Source organism: Lepidochelys olivacea, assembly GCF_965140295.1.
Source record: "Lepidochelys olivacea isolate rLepOli2 genome assembly, chromosome: 2".
Classification (NCBI taxonomy): Eukaryota; Metazoa; Chordata; order Testudines; family Cheloniidae; genus Lepidochelys; species Lepidochelys olivacea.
This window is the reverse complement of record NC_140412.1, coordinates 185,633,013-185,646,560: the sequence shown is the minus strand read 5'-3', so window position 1 is coordinate 185,646,560 and position 13,548 is coordinate 185,633,013. Positions and strand designations below refer to the sequence as shown.

At 38.1% G+C, this 13,548-nt stretch overlaps 1 protein-coding gene across 8 annotated transcripts in view; it reads left to right on the top strand.

The window, feature by feature from the left end:
* Positions 1-13,548, top strand: part of ARPP21 (cAMP regulated phosphoprotein 21) — a 173,389-nt gene that overhangs the window by 68,936 nt on the left and 90,905 nt on the right. For 6 of the 8 annotated variants that reach the window (XR_014710135.1, XM_084618487.1, XM_084618483.1 and 3 more), the window contains 2 exons: positions 8,092-8,200; positions 10,022-10,123. The exons of 1 other annotated variant lie outside the window; for it this stretch is intronic. Coding sequence is in view for 6 of the 7 variants with exons in the window: in XM_084618487.1 (XP_084474613.1) it covers positions 8,092-8,200; positions 10,022-10,123 (211 nt within the window). In the remaining variant the exon portion in view is untranslated. The remainder of the gene's footprint in view (positions 1-8,091; positions 8,201-10,021; positions 10,124-13,548) is intronic. One more of the 8 variants, XM_084618488.1, reaches the window with a different exon arrangement.

The window sequence follows — 13,548 nt, the reverse complement described above, 5'->3', positions numbered from 1 at the left end:
AAATGTTTGTCTGCTTTGCCAGTTGATCATTGGATGTATAAGAAAGAAGGCATCAAGTAGGTATACGGAGTTGGTACTACTTCTGTATACAGAATTAGGCTTGGTCTAATTAAAAGTTAGATCAACAGAGCTACATTTGTCAGAGGCATGAAAAAACCACACCCCTGATCAGCATAGCTGTGCTGACCTAACCACAGTATAGGTACAGCTATATCAATAGCAGAAAGCTTCTGTCTACCTAGTTACCATCCTTTGGAAAGGTGATGCTTCTGTCAGGGTGGGCTGCATACACCATTGGGTTCTGCTGGGATAGCTATGCAAACATACCTGTGCTGGTATAGTTTCTATAGTGTAGACACAGCCTTAGTGAGACCATTACTGGAATACTGTATCTTCAAACAGTATGTTTTAAAAAATTGGAAAGGGTTCAGAAAAAACCTACAAGAGTAACTGGAGGTCTGGATAACACACTTGAGACTTAAAAAGCTGATTCTCTTTAGTTTAACCAAGAGATGGTTAAGAGAGAACTTGATCAATTGTTTTAAAAGTACCTACATGGGGAAGAGATTTCTGAGAATAGATGTCTCTTTAATGCAACTGAAAAAGGCATAATAAGATCCAATGGTTCAAGTTTAAGATGAACAAATTCAGACTAGAAATAAGACGCATATTTTTAACGGTGAGGGTAATAAACTATTGGAACTTACCTCTAGAGATTAGGTGGATCTCCATCACTTGAAATTTTTACATTAAGGCAAGATATCTTTCTCAAACATGTGCTCTTGCTCAGCCAGAAGTTATAATGAGGTTCTATGGTCTGTGTAATGCAAGATGATCACAAGGGTCCCTTCTGATCTATGAATCTATTAACTTCAAAAAAGGTTGGGAAAGTTTTAGCTGAGACCATCTGCAGAAAGGGAGATGGAGAGTAACTCACATGGACCTTACTCTTCCCTATTATCTCCTTCCCTTCTTTCCTGCCATGTCACATGTTGTCTGAGGAAGGTATGACAAATTCCTACTCACTTCTCCAGTATCCACTTTCATCTTCAGGAAAGAAGCATCTGACTTCTACTTCCACTATGTAGCTGTCTCTGTCCACTCTAGTGGTAAACTGGGAGCTGAGTAACCCCAATGCTATGCTGTTCTGCTGTGCCCTGGAGTACCAAAATAAGCTGTATTACACTTTCCATGGGGCCCCTTTTGCGTTAGTGTGTCCTGGTGGCAGCAATAGCTACGGGAGTGCCGTGGAGCTGTGCTGACAGGGAGCTGTGGGAGGGCAAATGTACCAGTGAAGATTGGAGGCGTTCTGCTAGAAGGAAGGTTTGCTGCACTGGCAGAAACTTTTAGAGGACTTCTGTGAGGGGAACCTCACAGTGATGATAAAGTGTTAGTGCAGCCAGCCCCTTGGTCCCTTCCCTAAAGATTTGCCACAGGAGAGGGCGGTCTGGTTCTTCAAGAGTAGTGACTGTCAGGAAAACACAGTACAGGCATTGGGCCAGATCCTCTTCTGGTAGAAATTGATTTTGATGATTTCCACCAGCAGAGAAACCAGTCCAGTAAATTTATCTTTACAAACAGTGCATTCATGTTCCGAGGTCCTAAAGGAAGAAGGTCTACTGCAAAAATAACTTATATAAGGTTCCATCATTAAACAACTGAAACCACATCATACATGAACACTTCTGAGTAGATTTGTAGCATCCTGATCAAAGGTTCCATTGGCTAATGAAAACGCTTAGGTTTAATATACTGTTGCAATAATTGCCCAGACCTAAACTTCTTGGATTGTGTACAAGGTTGTATGGAAAGATACACCTCTAATGATCTACCTGACAATTTGTAGGAAACATCAAATGAATTAATGTGCAGGAAGATGACAAGGCAGTAAACCCATATAGACTGATCCTGTAGCTGCTAAATTAGATGCACTATCTCCTGTGCTGGGTCATATTGATGAAAAACATAGTTGTCACATTCTATCTCCTAACCAAGCCTTTAGATTTCCTTATATGCATGTTAACACAAGAATGTAACCACATGTATTTCCTGGATACCCTGTACATACATGTGCAAGCCTGTGTAGAATTTGACAAGTTCAGACAAATTATACTGTATCTTTGACCTTTTAAATTGGCATTTGCTTAGTACATTTCAGTCTTTTTAATTTTTTTAATGCATAATTTCATTGCTGTATTTGATTTTTCACAATGGTCTTACAGAAAGTTTAAAACTAGAATAGAACTAAAATTAGATAAGGACATAAGAACAGCCATACTGGGTCAGACCAATGGTTCATCTAGCCCAGTATCCTGTCTTCTGACAGTGGCCAATGCCAGGTGCCCCAGGGAATGAAGAGAACAGGTAATCATCAAGTGATCCATCCTCTGTCACCCATTCCCAACTTCTGGCAAACAGAGGCTAGGGACACCATCCCTGCCCATCCTGGCTAATAACCATTGATGGACCTATCTGCCATGAATTTATCTAGTTCTTTTTTGAATGCTGTTATAGTCTTGGCCTTCACAACATCCTCTGGCAAGGAGTTCCACAGGATGACTGTACGTTATGTGAAAAAATACTTCCTTTTGTTTGTTTGTTTGTTAAACCTGCTGCCTATTAATTTCATTTGGTTGCCCCTAGTTCTTGTGTTAGGAGAAGGAGTAAATAACACTTCCTTATTTACTTTCTCCAAACCAGTCATGATTTTACAGACCTCTATCATATCTCCATTAGTCGTCTCATTTCCAAGCTGAAAAGTTCCAGTCTTATTAATCTCTCCTCATATAGCAGACGCTCCATGCCCCTTATAATTTTTGTTGCACTTTTCTGAACCTTTTCCAGTTCCAACTGGAATAAATAACATGATAAATAACATGTTAGCATAATGAAAACAATTTGGAAGTTTGTGTGCTTTATAATTCTTACAAATGCATATAGGTGTCTTCCAATCAATAATACATATCTAGCAATATTTCACATTCTGCACTTCACAGCATTAATTTCAGGCATAGGTGTTGAAGAGAAAATAGCAGAACCATGCAGATAGTTAGAAAAATGTGCAAAGGCTTAAATGGCTAGCATTTTCATACTCTCAAAATCTACATGTATTTGTCTGCATCTCTTGTAAGAATTTACTTTTAACTGTTATACATTGGAAATATAGCTAATATACTACCCTCATTTATTGAAGGTGTAAATGAGTCACTGAAAAAAATCAAACAAATGGTTGATTAGTCAAGAGGGTTTTTGATGACCCACTGGATTTTGATTTCCAGTTCTAAGAGTAGGTCTGTTGCTCAGGTATGTTTTGTTTTTAACTTGTAGCTTAGAGAGGGGGAAAAGCCAAGCAACAATACAAGATATCCTGTAACAGTGGGGAAGATCAGGACCTTTAGGCTGTGGAGCAATAGGAAAGACAGGACTGCACAGTGTTGCACCTGGCATTAATTAACAACCTTGTTGGCACTGATATCTTTGGTAGATGCCAAAAAAAAAATGGTTATGGAACCAGAATTATCCTTTGACAATGTGAGATAGGTCTTTTAAGGCACAGGCCACATTAACAGAGTAGTTTTGGTAAATTAGCGCTTCCACTCTCCCTGCTCTATTTATAAAGTGAGTAAACAGGGGACTTCAGTTTCCACTGTTGTCAATCTTTAAACACTAAAATCGCCGTGTATATGTATATCTGTATATTTATATAAATTCATTGATATATGCTGAATTCATAATAGATAATAGACCTACAACAAAAGATAATGTACACATATTATCCCTTTCTGCCATACCTTCCATGAAAAAAAATTATCAAGATATTTTTCTTTTTGGTCTTTTCCTTCATGTGGTTAGACTTTCCTATCCTTTAGAATGGAAATGATTCCTTTGTTTGCATAGTGAACTATAGGTGGATTTGAAGGTCAAGGAGCTAAAAATAAGCAATGTCTCCTATGAAACAGATAAATAATTATTCCATAGATTTACAGGGAACTTGTTAGAGAATTTTAGTCAGTATGGTATGTATGTTGTTTGTACATCAGATTCAGCTTGTCCTGATTTGGTCTTACAGTAGAAGAGAATAATGACAGAAAAAGAAATAACCTTTCAAATTTCCTCAAGGAGTAGTTCAAGGTATAGGTGCACTTCCTTATTTTCTTCAACTTTACAGTATTGCAAACCCCAAGCAATGAGTCAGACCCCAAAACAAATGTGATTGGGTTAAAATAATTATATATATATTTATTTTAAATAATACATTTTGATTTTTTTTATTTGTCTGCAGATTTCTAAGCCTTTAAGGTGTATTTTGGGTCATGTTTTCAAGCTTTTCCTCTGCAGCTATTAGGGCTAGAAACTTAGGGTGAAATCTTGATCCCACTGAAGCCCCGAACTGCAAAACTCCCATTGATTTAAATAGTGTCAGTGTTTCACCCTTCCTTTTTTTGTTTAAATGGAAGTTAAGGTTCTTACATTATCACTTGATTCCAGATGCTGGGGCTATGTAAAACACCAAATATTCACAAGCAGTAATGAACAAGTGCAGGTAACTGAGTGTGCAAAATTGTGAATTCAAAAGTTGAAGCCATTCTTTGAACTCAGTTGGCTTATACCACAACTGAAAATTCATTCCCATGTGTCCACAACCACCCCACCATTTGGTACATTTTAAAGGGTGTGCTTCAGAATGACTCGGGTGTAAAAGAGCATAAAGGAGAAGGGAAGGTGTTTGTTACAATTCAGGTCCCAAATGAGATGCATTGGCAGAATGTACTAATGCTATGGCTACCCACATTCAGATTCAGAATGATGTTATCTGTCCCTCCCTTCCATGAGCAATGAATTAACTCAAAACTTCTTAAAGTAATGTGCCAGATTCCATTGAGTAGATAAAATTAAATGAAATAATCATTGGCAGCCTTATCCTGCAAGCTATGTGCTTAGGACTCTCATTGGTTTTCATTAGAATTCCCATATTCCATATCTTACAGGGCTGGCCTTTGGTCTATATATTGTCCACTTAGTGTGCAAGCCCTTTGGGGCAGGGACTTCCTTTTTTGTGAATGTTCTTTTCTGAACTCAAGTGTTTATTTAAGAGTTCATTTTCATTGAAGACTGAGACATGTAGATTGGTTTAGGTTAGGGTCTTTTGGCCCCATTATCTATACAATCAACAAAGCACATATCATTTTATTGGTAGAAGCATTTTTAAATAATCTTACAGGGTTTTTCATGTTGCTATGTTTCCGTTGGGAGATGAAGGTTGTCCCTCAGCATTTCTAATGGAAATTCTTGTTCTGGTCTTTATTTTCTAACTTACCTCTGCATTTTCATTCTAGGCTGAAACCTGGCATCCAAGGAACCGATGTTGCAAGGAGAACCATACGGGCAGATCCTGCAGCAGTGCATGAAGTTCCACTGAAGTCAGTCAGGTGCCACATGTGCACAGGGATCTGCCCATACAGTTCCCCTTTCAAGATCAAGGCCCAATAGGTCAGCCTTGTATTTTTGTTTAATTTAGGAAATAATCTGTTTGAATTTTCTTTGTGGTTTTAAGAATGAATGAATGAATATGTAAATAAATGAAATTACTGGTTTGGGATCATATTTTGTACTCATGCTTCCCAAAATGACCTGTGGAGAGGTGGAATTAGCAAGGGATTAATTCATCGTAATGGTGGTCTCTTCATTTTTGGTATTTTATTTAAAAATACAGAATTAAAAGATGTTTAAGTATGAATCTACATGGATAAGACATTTGTATAAAGCAGTAATTACAGAGGAAATTTACCAAATGGATTTTAAAAGTCGATTTTCTTGACTTTGATACAATTAGATCATTTGTTTTTTCCCTCTTTCTTTTGTTAAGTAAACCACAGACAAACTGAAACACTCAAAATGTAGATTTACAACTATAAGCTCCACACTGACCCTCCCTCTAGTCCTAATTCAATAGTTTTATCTGTTTGTCCTTTAATTGTGCTGTCACTTATGGAAGATACATTTTTAACCTTTGAACTTTTTCACTTGCTCATTTTAAAGCAGAATTTTTGAGGGTCTCTTCTTCCCCTGACAATTTAAGTATAATACTGATTAATGTGAATGAGGCAGAATATACCATGGAATATCCTGTTTTACATTGGCAGGCTTTCTCTTTACAAGCAGTATCACTGCACTGTACTATTGATTACATTAGAAAACTGTACAAGTGAGCACACACCTTTGCACTTTCCAGAAATCTTCAGAAAAGAACAAAGTGGGACACCAGGAGAATCTGAAACTTTCTATATTATGGACCCAATTTCCAGTAGTGCTGATTAGCCACATCTCCTGTTGAGGTATGTGGAATTATTGGATGCTCAGTATCTCTGGAAATCGGGTCATTGGTTTCTGAACCAAATTGTAGTCTTTGCACAAAATGAAGGCTGTGAACAGAAGTTATCGGAGCCCTCCAAAATTCACATAAATTCATGAATAAAAGGACGTCAGGAAAGTTACCACCTTGTGAGTTTTGCATTTATCATAGTTCATTACAAGCTTTTCCTATACATCTGGTAATTAATTGTAATGTGGCACAAATATGTGTTATGTTTCACTCTAGTATAACTCCAACACTGTGCATTATAATCAATGGAGTGTTAGTTTGAAAAGTTCTTCAGAGTGGTAGCCATGTTAGTCTGTATCAGCAAAAAAAAAAATGAGGAGTACTTGTGGCACCTTAGAGACTAACAAATTTATTTGGGCATAAGCTTTCGTGGGCTAAAACCCACTTCATTGGAGAGTTTTAGCCTACAAAAGCTTGTGCCCAAATAAATTTGTTAGTCTTTAAGGTGCCACAAGTACTCCTCATTTTTTTAGTTTGAACAGTGTGTCAGTAAAATGGTGGTGGTTTTGTATATCTGGATTAAAAAAGATTGTGAGGATTTTTTGGCATTATTTTACAGTACTTATTTTTGAAAAGACAAGATAAGATAAATTCTGTCTCCAGTTTCCTCAGGGTACATCCATTAATGTCAATGGGAGTGGTGAACACAGTTTGGATGCATTATTGTACGGTGTATGATCCCTAGGCACTCTGTTCTTCAGTGACAAACATAAATTTCCTGTTAACACTATCAGAATTAACACACGCAGATGAGCCCCTTTCTTTAGATACGTTTTGTATTCCCAAAATTGTGATGCTATTGAATTAGCAGTCTGTCGTCACATCACAAAATGTATTCCTGTTTTGTTAACCAATTTATGGCATAATGAAGCCTTGGCAGACAACTCAAAAGCAGGACACTAAGAACAGACACAAGATGAAGTATATCAGGAAGAATGAAATGTCACTAAAAGAAACAAATTCTGATAACTGTTAGCTCCAGGACATGAGACACTTCTTAGCTTTTCCTTTTTATACAGGGTGGAGAAGAATACAGAGCAGTTTTCCCCAGCTACTGAACCTAGAAATGTGAAGCTCTTAGCCAGCACTATTTGCCCATTTAAAAAAAAATAAAAGAAAAAGAAAAAAAGCCTGGATGAGTTTAAAATCAATTGGTTAATCAATACTATGCGATTGTTCTGAAATATTTCCCCCCCTGTTTATGAGCCACTAGATAATAATTTGTTTTAACAAAATACCACTAGGTCCTCCCCAATTACCAGTTTGATTTATTAGGAGTGAGAAGTTCTGTACAAATATTTCTATCAGTTTTTCCTTGTTTATAAATGTGGGTAAGCCATACTCAGCTGCAGCTTAGCTGGAGGTCAGGACAACTGAAGGAACAAAGTGACATATTGTATGTTAACTTGATTTCTTGCCCTTCAGTCACAGGGGTTGATGAGAGGGAGTGACTTAATGACTGAGACTTTGCATTCATATTTCCTTCCTACATAACAACAACAAAAGATATTTATAGCAATAACAGTTAGCTGCATTAGAACCTCATCAGACAGCTGTAGTCAGTATCTCCCAACCACAGCAAATATAAACTAATTTTGCACTAAGTGGCTCTGTGAAAAACAAAGAGCGCCGAGAATTAAAAAAAAACAAACAAGAAAAACCCCAACGAAGCAGATTTTTTTTATTGATATGTTTTACTTTGCTGGCAGACCAGAGCAAAGGTTTTCTGAACATTTAAAAGATGAAAAAGGTGAAGAATCCCAGAAGCGATTTATCTTGAAGCGAGATAACTCTAGTATTGATAAAGAAGACAATCAGGTTGGTTCTCGGTTCGAGAGTTGCTGAAATTTGTTGTTTCGAAGGTGGGCTGACTGATGTTATTGTTGTTCTTTTGTTGTTGCTCCCCCCTTCCGCTTTCCTTTTCCCATCCCTCACCCCACCCCACTCCTCCTCTTTGGCATACAGTGGAGAGCATCAAGCTCTCATGTGGCTGCTTTAGCAGTGGCAGTGTGTGGGTTTGCATGGGTGGTTTGCTTGGCACAGGACTTGCTGCATGTTAAAAGGGGGTTGGAATGTCAAAGGTTCCAAGCTGTTGGAAGGCTTTGTCAGTCGCATTTCCAAATGCCTGTGTGACTAGCGGTTGTTCGACTCCCTCCAGCTTTATCCTTCAGTTATACACGCACACACATGTCTACGTACACACAGATCTGGATATCCGTACGAGCCAAAGATAACGGATATAGCCATAAAGGAGGAAAATTTCTTCAAACATGTTATAGTGAGGCCGGGTTGATTTTTTGAAACCACCCTAGAATAAGTTTTGACCCTCCCTGCCCCTCAAAAAGTAGTTTAATCTTTTAGTTCCTGTCGCTCCCTGGTCCAAACCACATTTTATTGTCTATGTAACTTATTTGCTTGTTTTGCATGTATTGTGGCAGAACTTCTCCCTTCCGTGTGTTGCTTGCGACCCAGCACTGTTATCTTAGACATGTCTGACACATTACGTGTAGGAGAGTGTGAGGGAGCTGTGTGTTTGCACACCACTGAAATTCAGCATTTAAAAAAAATACCCTGCTAAAAGTAAGCATTGTGTTCATAAAATCATTTAAATCCAGTGCAAAATGTACACATGACAAAACAAAATATCAAAAGGGGTTGTAACACTGGCATTGCTTTTCTAAGAAATTCCTAAAGGTAAGACAGAGTATGCTTTTGTCACCCAGGTTATCATTACTGTGGTAGATTCCAGTGAATCACTCAAAGCCATTGAGTGCTTCTGCCTCCTGCTTCTAATTAGAGACTATTTTTCTTTTTCCTTTCACCTTCAGCTGTGTGTAGTAGCTTTCCCAGCTACACTGCATCTCAGTTGGCTTTGAAAGAAAGGTTTAGTGAGTAATGGATGTGGGAGCAGACCAAAGGCAAGCAGCGTGATCATATACACAAAACACAGTGTGGGAGAAGGAGCAGCACTGCAATTAAAATCTAATTGCAAGCAAGGTGTTTCATGAAGGGTGTCTTCCCGTCCATTGTGTTCATGTACTGCTGTCTAAAATGTTGATCATTAAAAGGATTAAATGGCTCTCTTTCCCCACTAAGTTGAATTAAGGGCTAGGCTTGGTACTGAAAGGGTTAAAACTCTTGTGCAAAATATTCTGGAAAGCATAATTTATCATCATTGTGGTAGATGTAATCTTTTAGGGTTCTTAGTATTTTATCATCAGTTCCTACCATTTAGTTTTCCTATGCTCTTGCTTGGCTTCATGGATGGTTGGGTATTCTGTAGCACTTCCTTCCCCACAGCCAATAGGGAAAATAAAAAAAAAAACCCTGCCTTTTCCTGATCAGTCAGAAGCAAAAGAAGGATGAGGAGGCCTTGATTCAGGACTGCAGGCTCACAAAGGTCATGCACAAACCCTTATTTCAGTCACTTGATCTAGGAACACTCTCAAGCAGCGTCTAGCTTGAAAGCCAAGGGTACCCAGCATAACACGGTGGTTCACACTCCCCCTCAGAATTGAAAGCTATCCATTTCATACTTTTTTTTTTATGGGAACATTTATTATTCTTCGCTGACAGTTTCTAAACTGCAGTTTTTAACAGCTCAACTTATATAACCATCCTGATTTTTTTTCTGCTCAGCAAAACAGAATTCATCCATTTAGAGATGACAGACGAAGTAAATCAATTGAAGAGAGAGAAGAGGAGTATCAGAGAGTGAGGGAGAGAATATTTGCACAAGATGTGAGTAGTTGTTTTAATTGCCTCTTTGGTGCCATATTTTTATTGGTAGTCAGACAGTATCCTCCCCCTCTGACATTGATACTGCAGCCAGACTGCACTGTGTAGCTGGAGCTGGTAGCGAAAGGTGATTAAACCAGAGTGTAAAATGAGTTTGAGAGATACCTAGATTGGTTTCTGGAGCAGGAGGTGATTGAGAGCTCTAGTGAAAAAGGAGGAAGGTAGAAGGAAGATCAGCTAAAACAGGGCAGGCATGTTGGTCTAAATGGCCTTTTCCTGATTCTGGAAATGTTTGTGTGTGCACGGTGTAGGGTTCATTCTGTTCAGTATTATAATGCTTGCAAGCAGAAGAGCAGTGATTTAAATGGACACTCTCAACTTATTTAAGCCTCCTATTTGGCATCACTTAAACTTGCTCAGATCTATCAATCTATTTGGTTTTGGTTTTTGTCAGTTCAACAACTCTGGAAGCAAGACATTAAAAACAATCAAAAGCCACTGGTTATGCATGACCTTTCAATATTTAGCTGAACTGACCAACTAAGTAGTAAAGGGAATGTAGGTTAATGAAGAAACTCTATTTCTTCTGTCAAAAACAATGATGTTGGAAGACAATAAAGGGAGTAAAACAAAAAGAGGCAAAATAATCCCAGCTTTACTGGGGGGGAGAAATCAAAGTTTACCAAATAAAATTGAGTAAAATTACTAGATAAAGACACGCAAATATTAAACTTCTATGGCTTCATCCCCATTCTCCTTAAATACGGTACATTGATTGGGTCCTGTCTGCAGCCAGTTGCCCTACTTTCTGGGTTCACTATATTACCCCATAATTTCCCAGTTGGATGTATGGATCTGCTCAGACAGGGTGCTCTGAGGATAGTGTCTTCCAAGAGAACATGTCTGCTTCTTTCCCTGTTTCATGTCACATCTCAATGGAGGTTTCACCAGTTCAAGGAATATGGGAAGAGCCCTGAATAAAAAAAAACCCATATAAATCATACTGGCCAAACAAACAAACAATGCAAAATTGTATTTGACAGTGTCCTTTTAAATTAGAGCTGTTCACATGCCACAGAAGGAATTGTGTTGCTTTTAGATGACTTTTTTTAAGCTTGATGCTTGCGAGTTCTTCTGATTGTCTTTGTTTTAAGCAGACTATACTGTAAATATGTGAGTGTGTATTGTCTCACTTGCGACTTCACTTAACGATAAGTAATGTCGCTACTTAGCAAGTAGTCCACTGATTATAAAATGCAATTTGGGGGGGAAAATTATGCACTCATATTCAGCATAGTATTCTCTGTTCGTGTGACTGAGAAAATCCTGGTATTAGCTGGCTCTTTGTTTTTATTTTCACTTCAGTATGGCAGCCTAATGTCATTACAGCTGCAATATAAATTGTAGAACTGGCTGTGCTCTTGTTTGTCCGCTATAAGTGAATTACTGTTTTTAACTTTATACAAAGGAGCATATCTTAAAAACGGATAACTGCAGGGGATAGAGAGGGGATAGATTTGGAACATGGCAACAAGTTAGGGGTAGGGAAAGGTGTTGCCAGAGTGACTTAGATAGTACATCATAAAGGCAGCTAGAAGCAGAGAATGTGGCCCTACGTGTTCGTCAAAGAGGTGGTGAGATTGAGTTATTAAGCATTCATCCCAAAATGCGCTGCTGTGTTTGTTGTATATTTCGATACTTTTACCTTCAGTTTAAAAGACAAATACAAGTGGTGAGAATTTTAATGGCCATAAGTAGAAGGTTGATGTGATCTGTCAGGTTAGCCAAGAAGGGGTTTTATTATGAGTAAAAGCATGGCTTGTGGCAGGAGCTATATCAATGGATTAGGACTGCGCCTTTTTTTTAAAGGTTAGCAATGCAGATATCTCTCCCTCCCTCTCTCTCTCTCTCTCATATATACACTCATTTGCGTTCTCTCTCTACTAATTGCAGGTATTAGTGAGCCCTCAATATATCATATTACTGTATTTCAGCAGGCTACACTAATGATGCAAATAACTAAGTATTTCTTAGCTGTGCTGCAGAGTGGAGCATGTTTCACAGATGAGATCCTCTCTGGCATGGTAAAAATATTTATATGTGGTGGTAGGCATTGTAGCATATTCTTTATTTTCAATTTTAGGAATGACCACAATTGACTGCCTGCCATATATAGCCACTTACATATAGCACTTTATTTTTTTAAAGCCCTCTACAATCATTAACTAATCAGTTTTCACAACACATCTGTGAGGTAGGTACCTAAGCATTATTGTCTCCCAAATTGTAGATGGACAAAGTGAGGTGCAGAAGTGACATGCCTGATGTACAGTTTTATTACTTTTCGCTATTCACACCACTGTAGTTAAATTTGTGTTAGTACCCTAATTGTGAACCTTAGAAAATGTATTAAAATGCATCACTTCTAATTACAGTACGTCTGAAGAGGTGTCCCAAAGGCAGCTCAGAGATCAGACGGCTGATGGTGTCCTAAGATGATTGCTATAACACCAAATTGTAAATATTTGTTTCAGATTGAAACCATTTGGGTGAGATTTCAGTCCAAGGGAAAACTTTGTTGAACAAAATTGAAAAGAAAAAAAAATGAATTTCAAGCTCTAGAAACGTTGCAGATGTTATATCTGCTTTTCAGACTCCAAAATAATAAATGAATATGCTCCTGCTTACTCTGCAGCAGGCTGGACATAAAACCTGTGTCAAATTCTCTTCATTCTGCAACACTCCCATGCATCATACTAGAAATTATGCACAGCTTCATTTTAAATTTAAATTGGAAGTTTTACTGTTTTAAATATGACCATGTAATGCCATCTGTACAATATTCCGTATGACATTCTTTCAATATTAATGTCACTTTAATTAATGCTTTTCCCCACATTTTCAGTACGCTGCATATTTTTGTACGGGTGATGCATAACTGGGGATGCATTTACGGGGAGCTGGAGGTTTTGGCAACGGGGTAGCAGACAACTGGAGCTTTTGGCATTTGGGGAAGCACACTAAGCAGTTTGCGGTTGTAGGAGAAGCACATTCATTTGATGTTTCTGCTAAAATGTGTGGTAAAAAAATTGTTAAATGTGGCCACTTTAATTGCCATTATTAGTTCTCAGGATCAACCACACCCTGGGAGAGATGGGGAGCTTCCCACCTTCTCAAATCCTTTCAGGCTGCCAGCAATAAAACATTACCTTGGTTATGTTAGGTTCACATTTTCAAGGCTATTTTTTTAAACCACGAGGACTAGAAACATATTTTTAATGAAAGCTTAGCTTCAGTTCTGCAACAATGGGTGGGGTCTACAGCAAATTGCACTGCAGCAGAATTGCAGAATACATGGGGCTCTGAATATGAGTGTCTCTTCATCCAAATTACGTTTTAATTGCTGTTAGCATTTTGAAAAAAATAAT